This window comes from Eubalaena glacialis, chromosome 14, assembly GCF_028564815.1.
Source record: "Eubalaena glacialis isolate mEubGla1 chromosome 14, mEubGla1.1.hap2.+ XY, whole genome shotgun sequence".
NCBI lineage: Eukaryota > Metazoa > Chordata > Mammalia > Artiodactyla > Balaenidae > Eubalaena > Eubalaena glacialis.
Genome location: NC_083729.1, coordinates 37,006,665 through 37,018,841, shown reverse-complemented (window position 1 = coordinate 37,018,841; position 12,177 = coordinate 37,006,665). Strand labels below are relative to the sequence as shown.

The following is a 12,177-nucleotide window of genomic DNA, read 5'->3' as shown; positions in this document are numbered from 1 at the left end:
TCTTCAAGACCCTGCTTTCATTTCTTTTGGATATATACCTAGGAATAGAATTACTGGATCATATGATAATTCTAAGTTTAATTTTTTAAGAAACCAACATACTCTCTGCACCATTTTACATCCCCACCAGCAGTGCACAAGTGTTCCAGTTTGTCCACATCCTTGCCAACACTTTTTTTTCTTATAGTAGCCTAATGGATGTGAGGTGGTGGCATTTATTATGTGAATAAAAGAAACAAAACTAAAAGCAAAAATAGTGAAATTGGAAGATAAACCCTTTGTCATTTAAGGAGTCTGAATACCTTAAAAGCCAGTTATAAATCACAGGCCCTGGTTACAGACTGGCTAATTAATCTGGCTCCTGGGAATGTACATAACTTCTTGAGCTTTGTTCTGTGGTGTCAGCATGTATATTCATAAAGTATAGTATTTTTCTGAAACTCATTTTACCAATTTATTAATTGAAGTTTAAATTTCTCTTTTTTTTTTTTTAAGGCACCTTTCTTGGATGTTCTCAACACCATGATGGACACTACACTTCCTCTGACATTAGAAGAATTAGAAGAGTGGGGGAATCCTTCATCTGATGAAAAACACAAGAACTACATAAAACGTTACTGTCCCTATCAAAACATTAAACCTAAGGTAGTGAAAGACAGTTATGATATACTATCCTGAAGTGATAGAGAGAATAATGAAAAGGATATTTACCCGAGCCACAGCAGGAATCTAGTAAGGCCTTAGATTGTTTCTCCTTATAATACTCAAACACCTTTCAGCCCCTTCTCTGCTCATACTCCATGTTTGTTTCAACTTAATAGCTCAGGAGACTAGATTCAATAAGATCAAGGTCTCACTAGTCAAGAAAAGGTTATTCCAGGTAACAAATAGTCTAGTATTGTGATGCCATATATCTCTCAAGAATATCAAATGAGAAAAAAAATTCTAGCACTTAGGGAAAAAAAATTGGAGGTAGTTGTTTTTCATAATCCATAAGGTGGAAAGGGACCATAAGGAATAATATAAGTTCTTTGTACATCTCTTTTCTTTCAGCATTATCCTTCGATTCACATCACAGCTTATGAAAATGATGAACGTGTGCCTCTGAAAGGAATTGTAAACTATACTGAGAAACTCAAGGAAGCCATCGTGGAGCATGCTAAGGACACCGGGGAAGGTAGGAGACCACCTGGGAGCAGGGGACGTAGCTACATGGACTGTCACCTTCAGTGTACTGCTCAGAGTAGTACTGCAGACCAAATCAGTCACCCATGATTTTAGACAAATCACTGTTTTTCCTATGTCAACTACCCATTTGAAGCAAATGTAGTAACTATAACTGCCTCGCCTGTTTTTCAAAGGACAGCATTAAAAAAAGGTAGGCAAGGCACAAAGAAAAAAGTAAATTTAAATATCTACATAACTTGGAGGTGTACTATCATACCATATCATATCATTCATTCTTTAACAAAATTAATTGAGCTATTATTCTTGGGAATCTCTAAAAACAAATTCTGAAGTTTTTGCTCTGGAGCTTCAGTGCCCAAACTAGCAGCTTTAATTTTCTCTAGATCTTTCAATTTTATTAGACAAGAACTCTTAACCATTTTTCCTTGCCAAGACATGCCAGGACCTTCTGGGCTCAGGGTCAGAGGGTCTCACATACAAGTTTCCAGACAGTTGCCCTGTATTCAGTTCTGTGTCTCACTCTCACCCATTGCTATAGTTGGTGTTTCCAGGTCACAAGGCTCTCAGATTCCATGAGACCGATTGGCTTCCTTCTCCATGTAGCCCTGTAGTCTCTTCCATCCAGCTTCCTCTGCCTCTGGTCCTCCTCCTGCTTTTCCTGTTTCAAAAATTTGTTTTCTACTGCTCTCCCCACCTCTCCTGTCTTTGTTGTTGTTGGTGGTGGTGATGGTTTATGCCTTTCTCCTTCACTATTATTTTAACAGAGTGCTTGGAAGGAGCCGGGTGAAATGGGTGGGTCTCGGCCGAAAACCTTCTAATTGTTTCATATGTTAACTCTTTCAGGTTATCAAGCCCCCAGTATTATTTTAGATATTCAGCCTGGAGGCAATCATGTGATTGAGGATTCTCACAAAAAGGTATGCTATCAAGCCCCTCTAAGTTGACAGATCCCCAATTAGTGATGTGTTGTACTCGGCCTTTCAGTGGTTGCAGCAGGGTTTGTGCCGGCTGCTTCACCAACTGTCAGGTCTATGGCTGAGACCTGAGGGGGAAGGAGGAACTCAGAGTCAATAAAGAGAAAAGGTACTTGATAAGTGAGCTCTGTCAGAGAAAGTAGTTGAATCTCAGTTGTTGGGAGCCTTCTGCCTCTGTGCCAAATAAAAAATACCTTTGCCATAAATTGCTGACTTCAGGGTTAGGTGAAGATGGATGGACAAGGAGAGACTTGAACACTGGAGTTTTACCACAAAGGCCTTCTATCTAATTTTTTTAATGTGTTCCTTTTAGATTACAGCCCAAATTAAATTCCTGTACGAGGAACTTGGACTTGACAGCACCAGTGTTTTCGAGAATCTTAAGAAATATCTAAAATTCTGAAATGCTGCATTCACTGGAAATTGGAAACACACTGAAATATTTCATAGTCGTATTTCCAGTTACATTAACAAAAGTGAGTTTTTTAAGTTAGTAAATAATTTTTTAAAATTTGTTTCTCCATCCAGATTTTGTTTTGTATACAGCTCACTTGCTTATACCATTGTCTCCATTGATGCACATGCCCCTTAACCTAGGAAAGTAGTTTTCACACCATGCTCTGTAGAAGGACATAGAGAAGGGAGTGAAGGAAGGATTGGTGACAGCAGAACTTTCCCCTTTCCCGCATCAGAACAGGTTTGTTTTACTCTGATTTTCTTTGAACAGTTTACAAATCAAGGTCCTGCTTCTTTGCTAGTGAACATTTTTAGATACTCTAGCAGTTAAGTGATCCTCCAATTTCTGTACCTGCATTTTATGGAAGAAGAAGATATTCCTCACATTAAAATTCATTAGATCTCTTTAATATTCTGGAGTCCTGAGGTGCTCTGATCATCTCTTATTGATGCTAACTCAAAAAAATTACAAGTTCCTGCAAGGGATAATTTTCTTTTAAACACTTCATTATTCTTGAAAAACATTTGAGAACCTTTCCTAAAGCAGTTTCACTCAAGCTACAGAAATATCTAAAAATTAATTACTGCTCATAAAGTTCACCCAGCAGCATGCTGCTGTACGTGAAGTTACTGCAAATGCTTACAATAGAACAGAATGCCAGCGTCTCCATCTCTTTCACAGAGGTGCCTAACACAAGCTGTACAGTATGTTCAGTACACTGGAATAGCATGCCCGGTTGGAAACAAAACATCTGTCTTGGAAAGCTGTTTGGTGATGAAGGAGATTCCTCGTGTTGTATTCAAGGATGAGTCCTTCTCCTTTGTCCAGTGTAATGGCATGTGTATCAACTTCACGGCCTTTGTAGGCAGAATTGGTACTTAACCTTATCCTTACTCTTGTGGGAATATTTGAAATCATTTCCTTTAGATTTAGCAGTGATAATTCTCCAAAATTCAGAACCATGAGGAAGACTCTGTCTGTGCCGTCCAGCTCTCTTGTGTACACAACAGAGTGGTTGTCATTCCTCAAGTAGCAAAACCAGCCCCTGCTGAGGAGCAGCTCATTGGCGTGAAGCAAACTTAATTCTTGATATAACTTCAGTGCTGATCTGGGCTGAGTCTTTTGGACCTGTTTTTTTAAAAAAGAATATTCACATAAATGTTTGATTCTAAGAGTATCAAATAAGGAATTATTTCCCCCAAAAACTTGCTTCTATTTTAACCCTTAAAACAACTACCAACTTTTAAGTATTAATAAGTAGGTAAGAATAGTTTATTTAACTACCGATAGAAACTACAAATTCAGGGTTTCACCTTGTCTGAGAGGGATTGCTGCGTGCAGAGTTCTCTGCTACATCTTGGCCAGAGCTGATGTAGAGGCCAAATTTGACTCCACTGAATGTCCATGTCTAAGTTAATGGATATTTAACTTGCCTAAAGAAAGTCCCTTTATGCTATATTTAACTGGCAGAAAAGCAGCCATCATGGCCATGGACTCCGAGAATCTCTGGTGAACTGGGGCTTCTCTGTTCTCTTTTGTAGAATAATGTGTAGGTTGGTGTAACATTAACAGATGCTAATTATGAACAGAAAATTGCAGAAAGGGATGCAAAGCAAAATGCTGCCTAAAGTGAAAGTTAAAATATGCCCATTAAAGAAGATTGGGGTTAATTTTACAGCTGTATAAAATATACATAATTTAATGTATTTTTCTTGTTTTCCTTTAACATTTCAAGCATCTTTTGTTATTATATTAAATGTCATTTTAATGGCAGAATAATAATCTAATGAATGGTTATACGATACTTAATCATTCCCTTTCATTTTGACATTCAAGTTTCTAATACGCTTCCCCCATATTTGGATTATTTATTTAAGATATAAATATCAGAAAGACAATTATTATGTCAAGGAGTATGGATGCTTGATACATAATGCCAAATTTGTCTTCATAAAAGCTGTTGCCAAATCAGTGATAGCATTCATTTCATTGTAGTCTTGCCACCCATGTTGACCTCAGTGGTACTGGTGGTTGTTTGGCGCAGGTGCGTAATGTGTGGTGTTTAGTGAATATCTAATGAATGTCTGGAAAAGTTTATTCTGTGTTTATCAGGTACAAAGGTGTTTATGGTACATGTATATGGTATATGTATATGACTTGTCAAATTACTACTAACATTTTCTATAGCCTTAGATAATGCATGAAAAAGCACAGTTCAGTGCCACTCACATAAGAAGTGCCCAGTAAGTGTTAACTATTATTTTTGTCTACTTCATTTACCACTTTCTAGAAGTATGTTGAAGTGTCTCTCTGTAATTGTGGATTTATCAGTCTTTCTTTGCATTTCTCATAGTACTTGTTTTATACATTTTGAAGCTATTGTTAGATGCATAGATTCATGATTTATAGTGGAATGTTCTTTCATCAGTTTTTGAAAATTGCCTTTGTCTCATGCTTTTCATATTGAATTCTATTTTGTCTGCTATTAAATATTTCCACACCTGCTTTTTGTAACTTTATTTTTTTAAATAGAAAATGCATGCATACAATATAAAATTCAATTTTAAGAATAATATATAAATGGTTTTCTTCAACACCATCCCCTAGCTTCCCATTTTCTCTCCCAGAGATAGACACTATTACTGTTTATATTCTTTCATTTTATGTTTCATATGAAATGATACATTCCGTGCCTGTGCAGACATAGGTAGACATACTTTTTCCTTTACACAAATAGTGGCATGTTACCATTCTGTACCCTGTTTTTTTAATTATTTAGTACATGTTAGAGGTGGTCTCTTATCAATGCACAGAGAACTCCCTCATTCTTTTTCACAGCTGTGTACTTGTCTCTTGTATAGATGAACCATAATTGATTCAACTGGCTTTCTATTGATAAAATATATAAATCATTTCCAGAGTCTTCTGCTATCAAAATCAGTGCTGCACAATCCCACTCCTGGGCATATACCCTGAGAAAACCATAATTCCAAAAGAGTCATGTACCACAATGTTCACTGCAGCTCTGTTGACAGTAGCCAGGACATGGAAGCAACCTAACTGTCCATCGACAGATGAATGGATAAAGAAGATGTGGCACATATATACAATGGAATATTACTCAGCCATAAAAAGAAACAAAATTGAGTCATCTGTAGTGAGGTGGATGGACCTACAGTCTGTCATACAGAGTGAAGTAAGTCAGAAAGAAAAACAAATGCCATATGCTAACACATATATATGGAATCTTAAAAAAAAAAAAATCGTTCTGAAGAACCTAGGGGCAGGAGAGGAATAAAGACTCAGACATAGAGAATGGACTTGAGGACATGGGGAGGGGGAAGGGTAAGCTGGGACGAAGTGAGAGAGTGGCATGGACATATATACACTACCAAATGTAAAATAGATAGCTAGTGGGAAGCAGCCGCATAGCACAGGGAGATCAGCTCGGTGCTTTGTGACCACCTAGAGGGGTGGATAGGGAGGGTGGGAGGGAGACGCAAGAGGGAGGAGATATGGGGATACATGTATATGTGTAGCTGATTCACTTTGTTATAAAGCAGAAACTAACACACCACTGTAAAGCAATTATACTCCAATAAAGATGTTAAAAAAAAAAACAAAACTTACCAATTGGATAGGTTAAAAATCATGTTATATAAATTTATATTTCTTTTTTAAAAAAAGTGCTGCAGTAGAGATCCTTGAATATTTATCATTTTCCACATGTGCAGGTATTCCTAGATACAGATATCTAGGAATGAAATTACTAAAGGGTATGTGCATTTTTTTGTTTTGAAAGCTACAGCCAGGTGGCAAGGTTTCTTTTTGTTAGCATTTGCCTGTAATATCTTTATTTTAATTCTTTCTGTGTCCTTTTGTTTTAGCTATGTCTATGTCAGATTTTGTCTTTGTTTTCTAATCTAAGAGTTTATATCTTTTATAGGTGAATTTAACCCATTTATATCTGTGATTACCATGTTTAGACATAATCCTGTAGCCTTATTTTTTATTTTAGTTGTACTAATGTTTTATTTTAGTTGTACTAGTGTTTTATTTTCTTCTTTAGCTTTTTATTGGATCAATTGGTTTTCTTTATGTAATTTTTTTCCTTCCAGTATCCTTCGAACATTACGCATTTATGTCTTTTCTTCTGATTGTTACCCTTAAAACTGTAATAACCATTTAAAACATATTTTTTTCAACATACAGAGCAGTGCTGTCCAGTAGAACTTCCTGCAGTGCCGAAAGTTCTGTTTCTGTGCTGTACAATGTGGTAGCCACTAGCTACTGAGCACTTGAAATGTTGCTAGTGTGAAACAGGAACTGAACTTTTAATTCTGTTTAATTTTAGTAGTCACAGTGGTTAGTGGCTACTGGACAGCTCAAATCTAGAGTGAGTTGCTCTGTTTCCATCCTTGTAAAGTGCGTTAGCCTGCGCGCATGTGCGTTTGCTCACTCTCACATGCACACACCCTCCCTGCCACCACTTCCCATATAGGAATAAATCACTAAGATTTTTACTCCAGAATACCTTATTTTACATTATGTATCAAAAATTATTCATCCTTAAGTTTTGTTGGTTCCTTTCCTCACTATGTTTTATACATCATGTCTTCCTTTTAGATTCCTTTTTGGTTTTGTTGGAGTCCCCAATTTCTCTTTCAGGAACTGGCTATACATGGTAAAATTTGGGTCCTTGCTTTTCCATCTCTGTTTTGCTCCTGAATGCTAGTTTGAATGGATATAGGATTCTTTGTTTAGAATCAAGTTTCCATTACAACTTTGAAGGTAAAGTTCTAATGTGTTTTAGTATCCAGTTGAGAAGTCTGATGACAGTCCAATTTTCAGTCCTTTTCTCAGGCAATCTATTTTTGAGTTTGGTTTCTTTCTGTATATTTTTAGGTTTTCTCTTTATTAGTCTCTGTTCTTTTCTAGAACTCCTTTTTTGTTATATGTTGGAATTTCTAGATTTATTCTCCACATATCAAAAATTTTCTCTTTATACTGTTAACTTCTTTGCCTTTTTTTTTCCATTTCCCTTGGAATATCAATGTCTTTTGTTACATGCAATGCAAATGAAAAGCCCTTTTTTATTGCTATCAATTTACTATGGTGTTTCGTATTTTGATTGTGTATTAAAATATAATCATGTTTTGTGTTTTTAAAAAAAAAAAAACTTCTTTGCCTTTTTACAGTACACTTTGGGATAAACCCTTGAGTCAGTTTTCCAGCACACTAATTAGAACTTCTATTTTATTGTTTATTTTGACAATATTTTTGTATTTCTAAGATATCTAATCACTTCTTTAAAAGAGTGTTAAGGGCTACATAAAACAATAGTCTATCAGGGAGGGAGCAATTTTACTAATAATGAAGTCTTATGTTATATTTTCTTTGCTTTCTACAATGTTTTGTTAGGAATGGTGTCTCTCTTTCATGGTCTTAATTTTTCTCAAATGTAGTGTGATTTTTGGTGATTCATTTACTTTTGTATTTGATACTCCTTGTTTGCCTGTGTTCAGTTGCCTGCCTCTACTAACTGTGAGAAGCCAAGTTGGAGGTACGTCTGGTTTGCCTTTGGGGTGTAGGGGTTCTTTTCCTGTTTAATGGTGACCAGGGTCCTACCCTCCTCTTAAGGCCTCTGTGAACTGAGGAGTAAAAACTCTTATTTTGGAGATCATTCCTCAGTGAATCATCCCAGGGAATTAGGTTTTCTTCTCCTTTTTTTTCTTCGACTGTTCTTGTAGAAGTTTAACAGTATTTCAAGCTTTGCTCTACTCATTCAACACGAGTATGATCACCAAACAGGCCCTGAGTTTTTTCCTCAGGCAAATTCTGGGGCAGCCAATTGCAGCGGTGGAGGAACATTCCTGCTGTGCTCTCACCTGTACCTGTCAGTTCTGTTTTCTCCTGTGTATTTTAGATTATGGTTTCTATGCTCTTGTTTCTTTGTAATCTTAATTTTACTTTCTATCTTCTAGAAAGTACTTAAATTCTTGCCTTGTTCTAGGGCTATTATGGAGGTGTTTTATTAAAATGGCATTGCCTGGGACTTTCAGTTATTTGATTATGATTTAGCATCCCTCCAAGCACTACTCATGATCATTTTAACGACTTGACTAATCTGACCATTATTTTAATTTGCATTTACATTTTTCCATCTTTGCTGCTGTACTTCTTTATGTAGGATTTCTTACATATTGGATTCAAATTGGCCTATGGGAATATTTAGGACATTTGGACGGAATGAAAATCAGTAAGTGCACTTAATCCAAAACACAAATGTTAATATACAATTTTTGTGTTTCAAGGACCTATGACCATATAAAACAAAGTTATCCCTGGGGTGCTTGGATCAGGGAGATGCGGGAACAGGAGGGTTTGCCTGAAGTTCTGTATCAGAATAATCTGGGGAGTGTTTTCAAAATACTTAGTAGATGCTATAAAACTTGTATCCTCATGTGATGCCAGTAATTTCTCTCCCCCTTAAGCAGTTTAGATTGTGTTTTCCAGTGAAAACACCTGAAACTCACCTGAAGCCATTTCACATTTTTCTGGTCTAAGGAAATGTATTTAGCACTTTGCTGGAATTAATGCATTCCTGTTTAAGAAATTTGTTTGCTGAACTTGGCAAAGTTGATCACCATGAGAACAGAAAACAGTATAGGCAAAAGCTGAAGGGTATGCTTTTCCAGAACAGCTACTTTTAGGGATTATTCATGCTTCAGTTTCTGTAGGTAAACAGCCTTGCTCTCAAGAATCTTACCCTAGATTGATTGATCGATCTCCTACTTTCTTTCCTTCCTTTTGAGGGGTGGGAACAGAGAAAGGATAGCAGGCTTGCTGAAAGCCCTCCATAAAATGTTCTTAATATTTCATAGCTCAAAGTCATTCCAATGAAGAGTTGTATATTCTGTATGATACTTCAGATGGTACACTTCTGCACCAGTTTGTATTTTCACAAAAACATGATTTGCAAACTCCTTAAAAACGAAAACTGCAAAAGAAGTCTATGTGATTGATTTAAAGAGCATCAGTTAAGGTTTTAGACAATTCAAGGTGAGTGTATGTTGTCAGCAACAGAAACTCATTTCCTGTTCTGGAGTTAGCATGAAATTTTCATTGATACTTACATCAACATTCACAGTGTGGTAATCTGAACTGGTGGGTAACCAGGTATGATTGCCTTCAGAAAAACCAGCATTTGAGCTATTGTCCCACTGCATTGGTGACTTTGAGAGAAGAGTATCCTATGTCAAAAGACCATAAAGAAAAAAACAGTGATCTGATTATTAAAAGAAATGCAATTTGGCCATGATTTACTTCAGAAGTATTTAATTCCCTATATTTCTCAGCTAGTACTCAAATTCATTAGCATTCATAAGGAAAAGGCCTTAATATTCAGTACATAAACCAGTTTTACACTTTAAATTGGAAAATAGTTAATGACATCTTGAGTGAATAAACTACTAACTGAACATTGATACATGCTTGGAATCTTTGCTGCTTTTCCCTAAAAATGAGTAATGTAGGATTTCAAAATGTGCCATTTACAAACTCATTATAATGTGATACAGTGATCGGTGAATTCAGGCATGCAGCCATGTACAGGTGAGCCTAGATTGTATCCTTTTTAGCCTGGTTATCGCAGGAGTGCACACACAAATTTAGGAGCTTAAATAGAAAAGGTTTCATTGTGACTAAATATTAGGGAAATTGGATCTCACAATTGAAAGCTAACCATACAAATTATAGCTTCAAGGTCTTTCATCTGCCCAGCAACGCAATTGTGAGATCCATAGCCTCAAACAAAAACAAAATTTAAACTTCTCAGGCCTAAGGCTGTCCATTACATTTGTTAGCACAAAGATTCTTCCTTTTATGTTATGGCCAAGCGAGATCTAGCAATACAGACAAGCACTATAATAAATGTTCTTAACGCCGTTTCAGGTAGAGGGCATTCGAAACTCAAAACATGGCTTCTTAAATTTTAGTGCACCTGAGAATCAGCTGGAAAACATCTTTGAAATGCAGATCCTGGGCTCTACACAAGAAATTCAGTTGTGTGGCTCAGCAAGCAGCATTTTTAACAAGCTCCCCAATCAAGAAAGCTGAAAAATTCTCACTGCCTAACCAACAGTGAGAAACAAAAGCTAAGTAATCATGATTTTCAGCAGCAGAAGAGAAATAGTAAATTTTCTGATTTGGCAAAAAATGAGGATTTGGTGTGGTGCATGGTTAAGTTATATTAACTTACAACATCATAGGTTTCATTGAGATTTGTGGCTAAAATATTTCTCATTCCTATTTCTTCCCCGTAGTAAGTTATGGGAGTTCCAGGCAGTGTGAACACAAGCATGTTCATGATGTTGACATATTGTTTCCCCAGACGAGAAGTCAGCCGGTCATTGTCTGGTCCACCAGTCTGAAAGGCAGATACTTTTTTTTAAGAGCACAGCTCTATACAGAGTTTTCTGAAAGATTTACCCTATTTCACAAAAAGTCCACCAGGCAGAAAAACGTGGTTAACCGTGGGTACCTTCGTATCAGCAAGCCTGCATTTGAGTCCTAACCCAGCTCCTTGCTGTACAATTGACCATCTGACTGACTTGGCCATTATGATCAACAAAATGGTGATAACAGCTTACTTCACATTCATATTGCAAATAAGATGAAATTTATGAGGGTACATATTAATATTTTTGCACATTTGGATAAGAGAATATTGACAGGAAAGGAAACAAGTGTTTCCTCCAAGGAGGGAACAGGTGGAGGGGAGCAGGGTGAGAGAAAGACTTCTGATCTGTCCCTTTGTGTGTGTGTGTGATTTTTGACCTATTCAAAAAAATTTTTAAGTTAAAAGGTAAATCAACTTTTACAAAAATATTTAACAGTCTAAGAAGAAATTTTGTATAGGACTTCCTATATTTTTAAATATATTTCTTTGTTAAATGTTCTGATTACATATTTTAACATCTAGTCCTTATTTAAGAGTTTATCTAAATCATCTAACCTTTCCATTTTACAAATGATGAAACAAGCTCTGAGAAACTGCATCATTTATTCAGGTCAAGGTCATGAGGCAGACAGCCTTTGAACTTGAGTCTGAGAATATGAACTTGATTGTTAGAATTCAGGAAAAAGGGAGCTTGCTTTTTTTATTCTTTAGATTTACTGAAACTATCTTTACAATTATCTTTTTATAGACCACTGTATTTTTCTATTTTTGTGGCCAGAAAATTAGGTCAAACTTTTCCACCGTTTATTCCTTTTCATTATCTCGAAAGCATCTGACAAGAAACCCTGTGATTTCTCAAGTCTTCTGAACCTAGATCACTTTTCTTTCTCAAAACTGAAATCAAGATTAGCATTGGACAGAGATCAGGGCCTCTCACAAGCTGAGGTCCAGTTGCCTATGATATGAGACTTTGAGTATATGAAAAAACGTGCTACAACTACATTATAAAATTTGTATAGAGAGGGGGTACTTCTGGAATGGTGGAGTAAGGACCTCCAGAAATCTCTACCATGAAAGCAAGGAGAATGCTGGCAAAA

The 12,177-nt window shown here is 36.3% G+C and overlaps 2 protein-coding genes across 7 annotated transcripts in view; one reads left to right on the top strand and one right to left on the bottom strand.

The window, feature by feature from the left end:
• PREPL (prolyl endopeptidase like) overlaps positions 1-5,070 on the top strand; it is a 56,010-nt gene extending 50,940 nt beyond the window's left edge. For all 6 annotated transcript variants that reach the window (XM_061211433.1, XM_061211436.1, XM_061211432.1 and 3 more), the window contains 4 exons: positions 496-645; positions 1,054-1,177; positions 2,032-2,105; positions 2,476-5,070. In XM_061211433.1, coding sequence (XP_061067416.1) covers positions 496-645; positions 1,054-1,177; positions 2,032-2,105; positions 2,476-2,565 — 438 coding nt within the window. In that variant the 3' untranslated portion in view covers positions 2,566-5,070. The remainder of the gene's footprint in view (positions 1-495; positions 646-1,053; positions 1,178-2,031; positions 2,106-2,475) is intronic.
• Positions 1,557-12,177, bottom strand: part of SLC3A1 (solute carrier family 3 member 1) — a 35,379-nt gene continuing 24,758 nt past the window's right edge. Inside the window, exons 8-10 of the mRNA XM_061211437.1 lie at positions 10,880-11,047; positions 9,756-9,872; positions 1,557-3,747 (exon numbers count right to left, since the gene is read on the bottom strand). Of these exons, the coding sequence (XP_061067420.1) occupies positions 3,307-3,747; positions 9,756-9,872; positions 10,880-11,047 (726 nt within the window). The 3' untranslated portion in view covers positions 1,557-3,306. The remainder of the gene's footprint in view (positions 3,748-9,755; positions 9,873-10,879; positions 11,048-12,177) is intronic.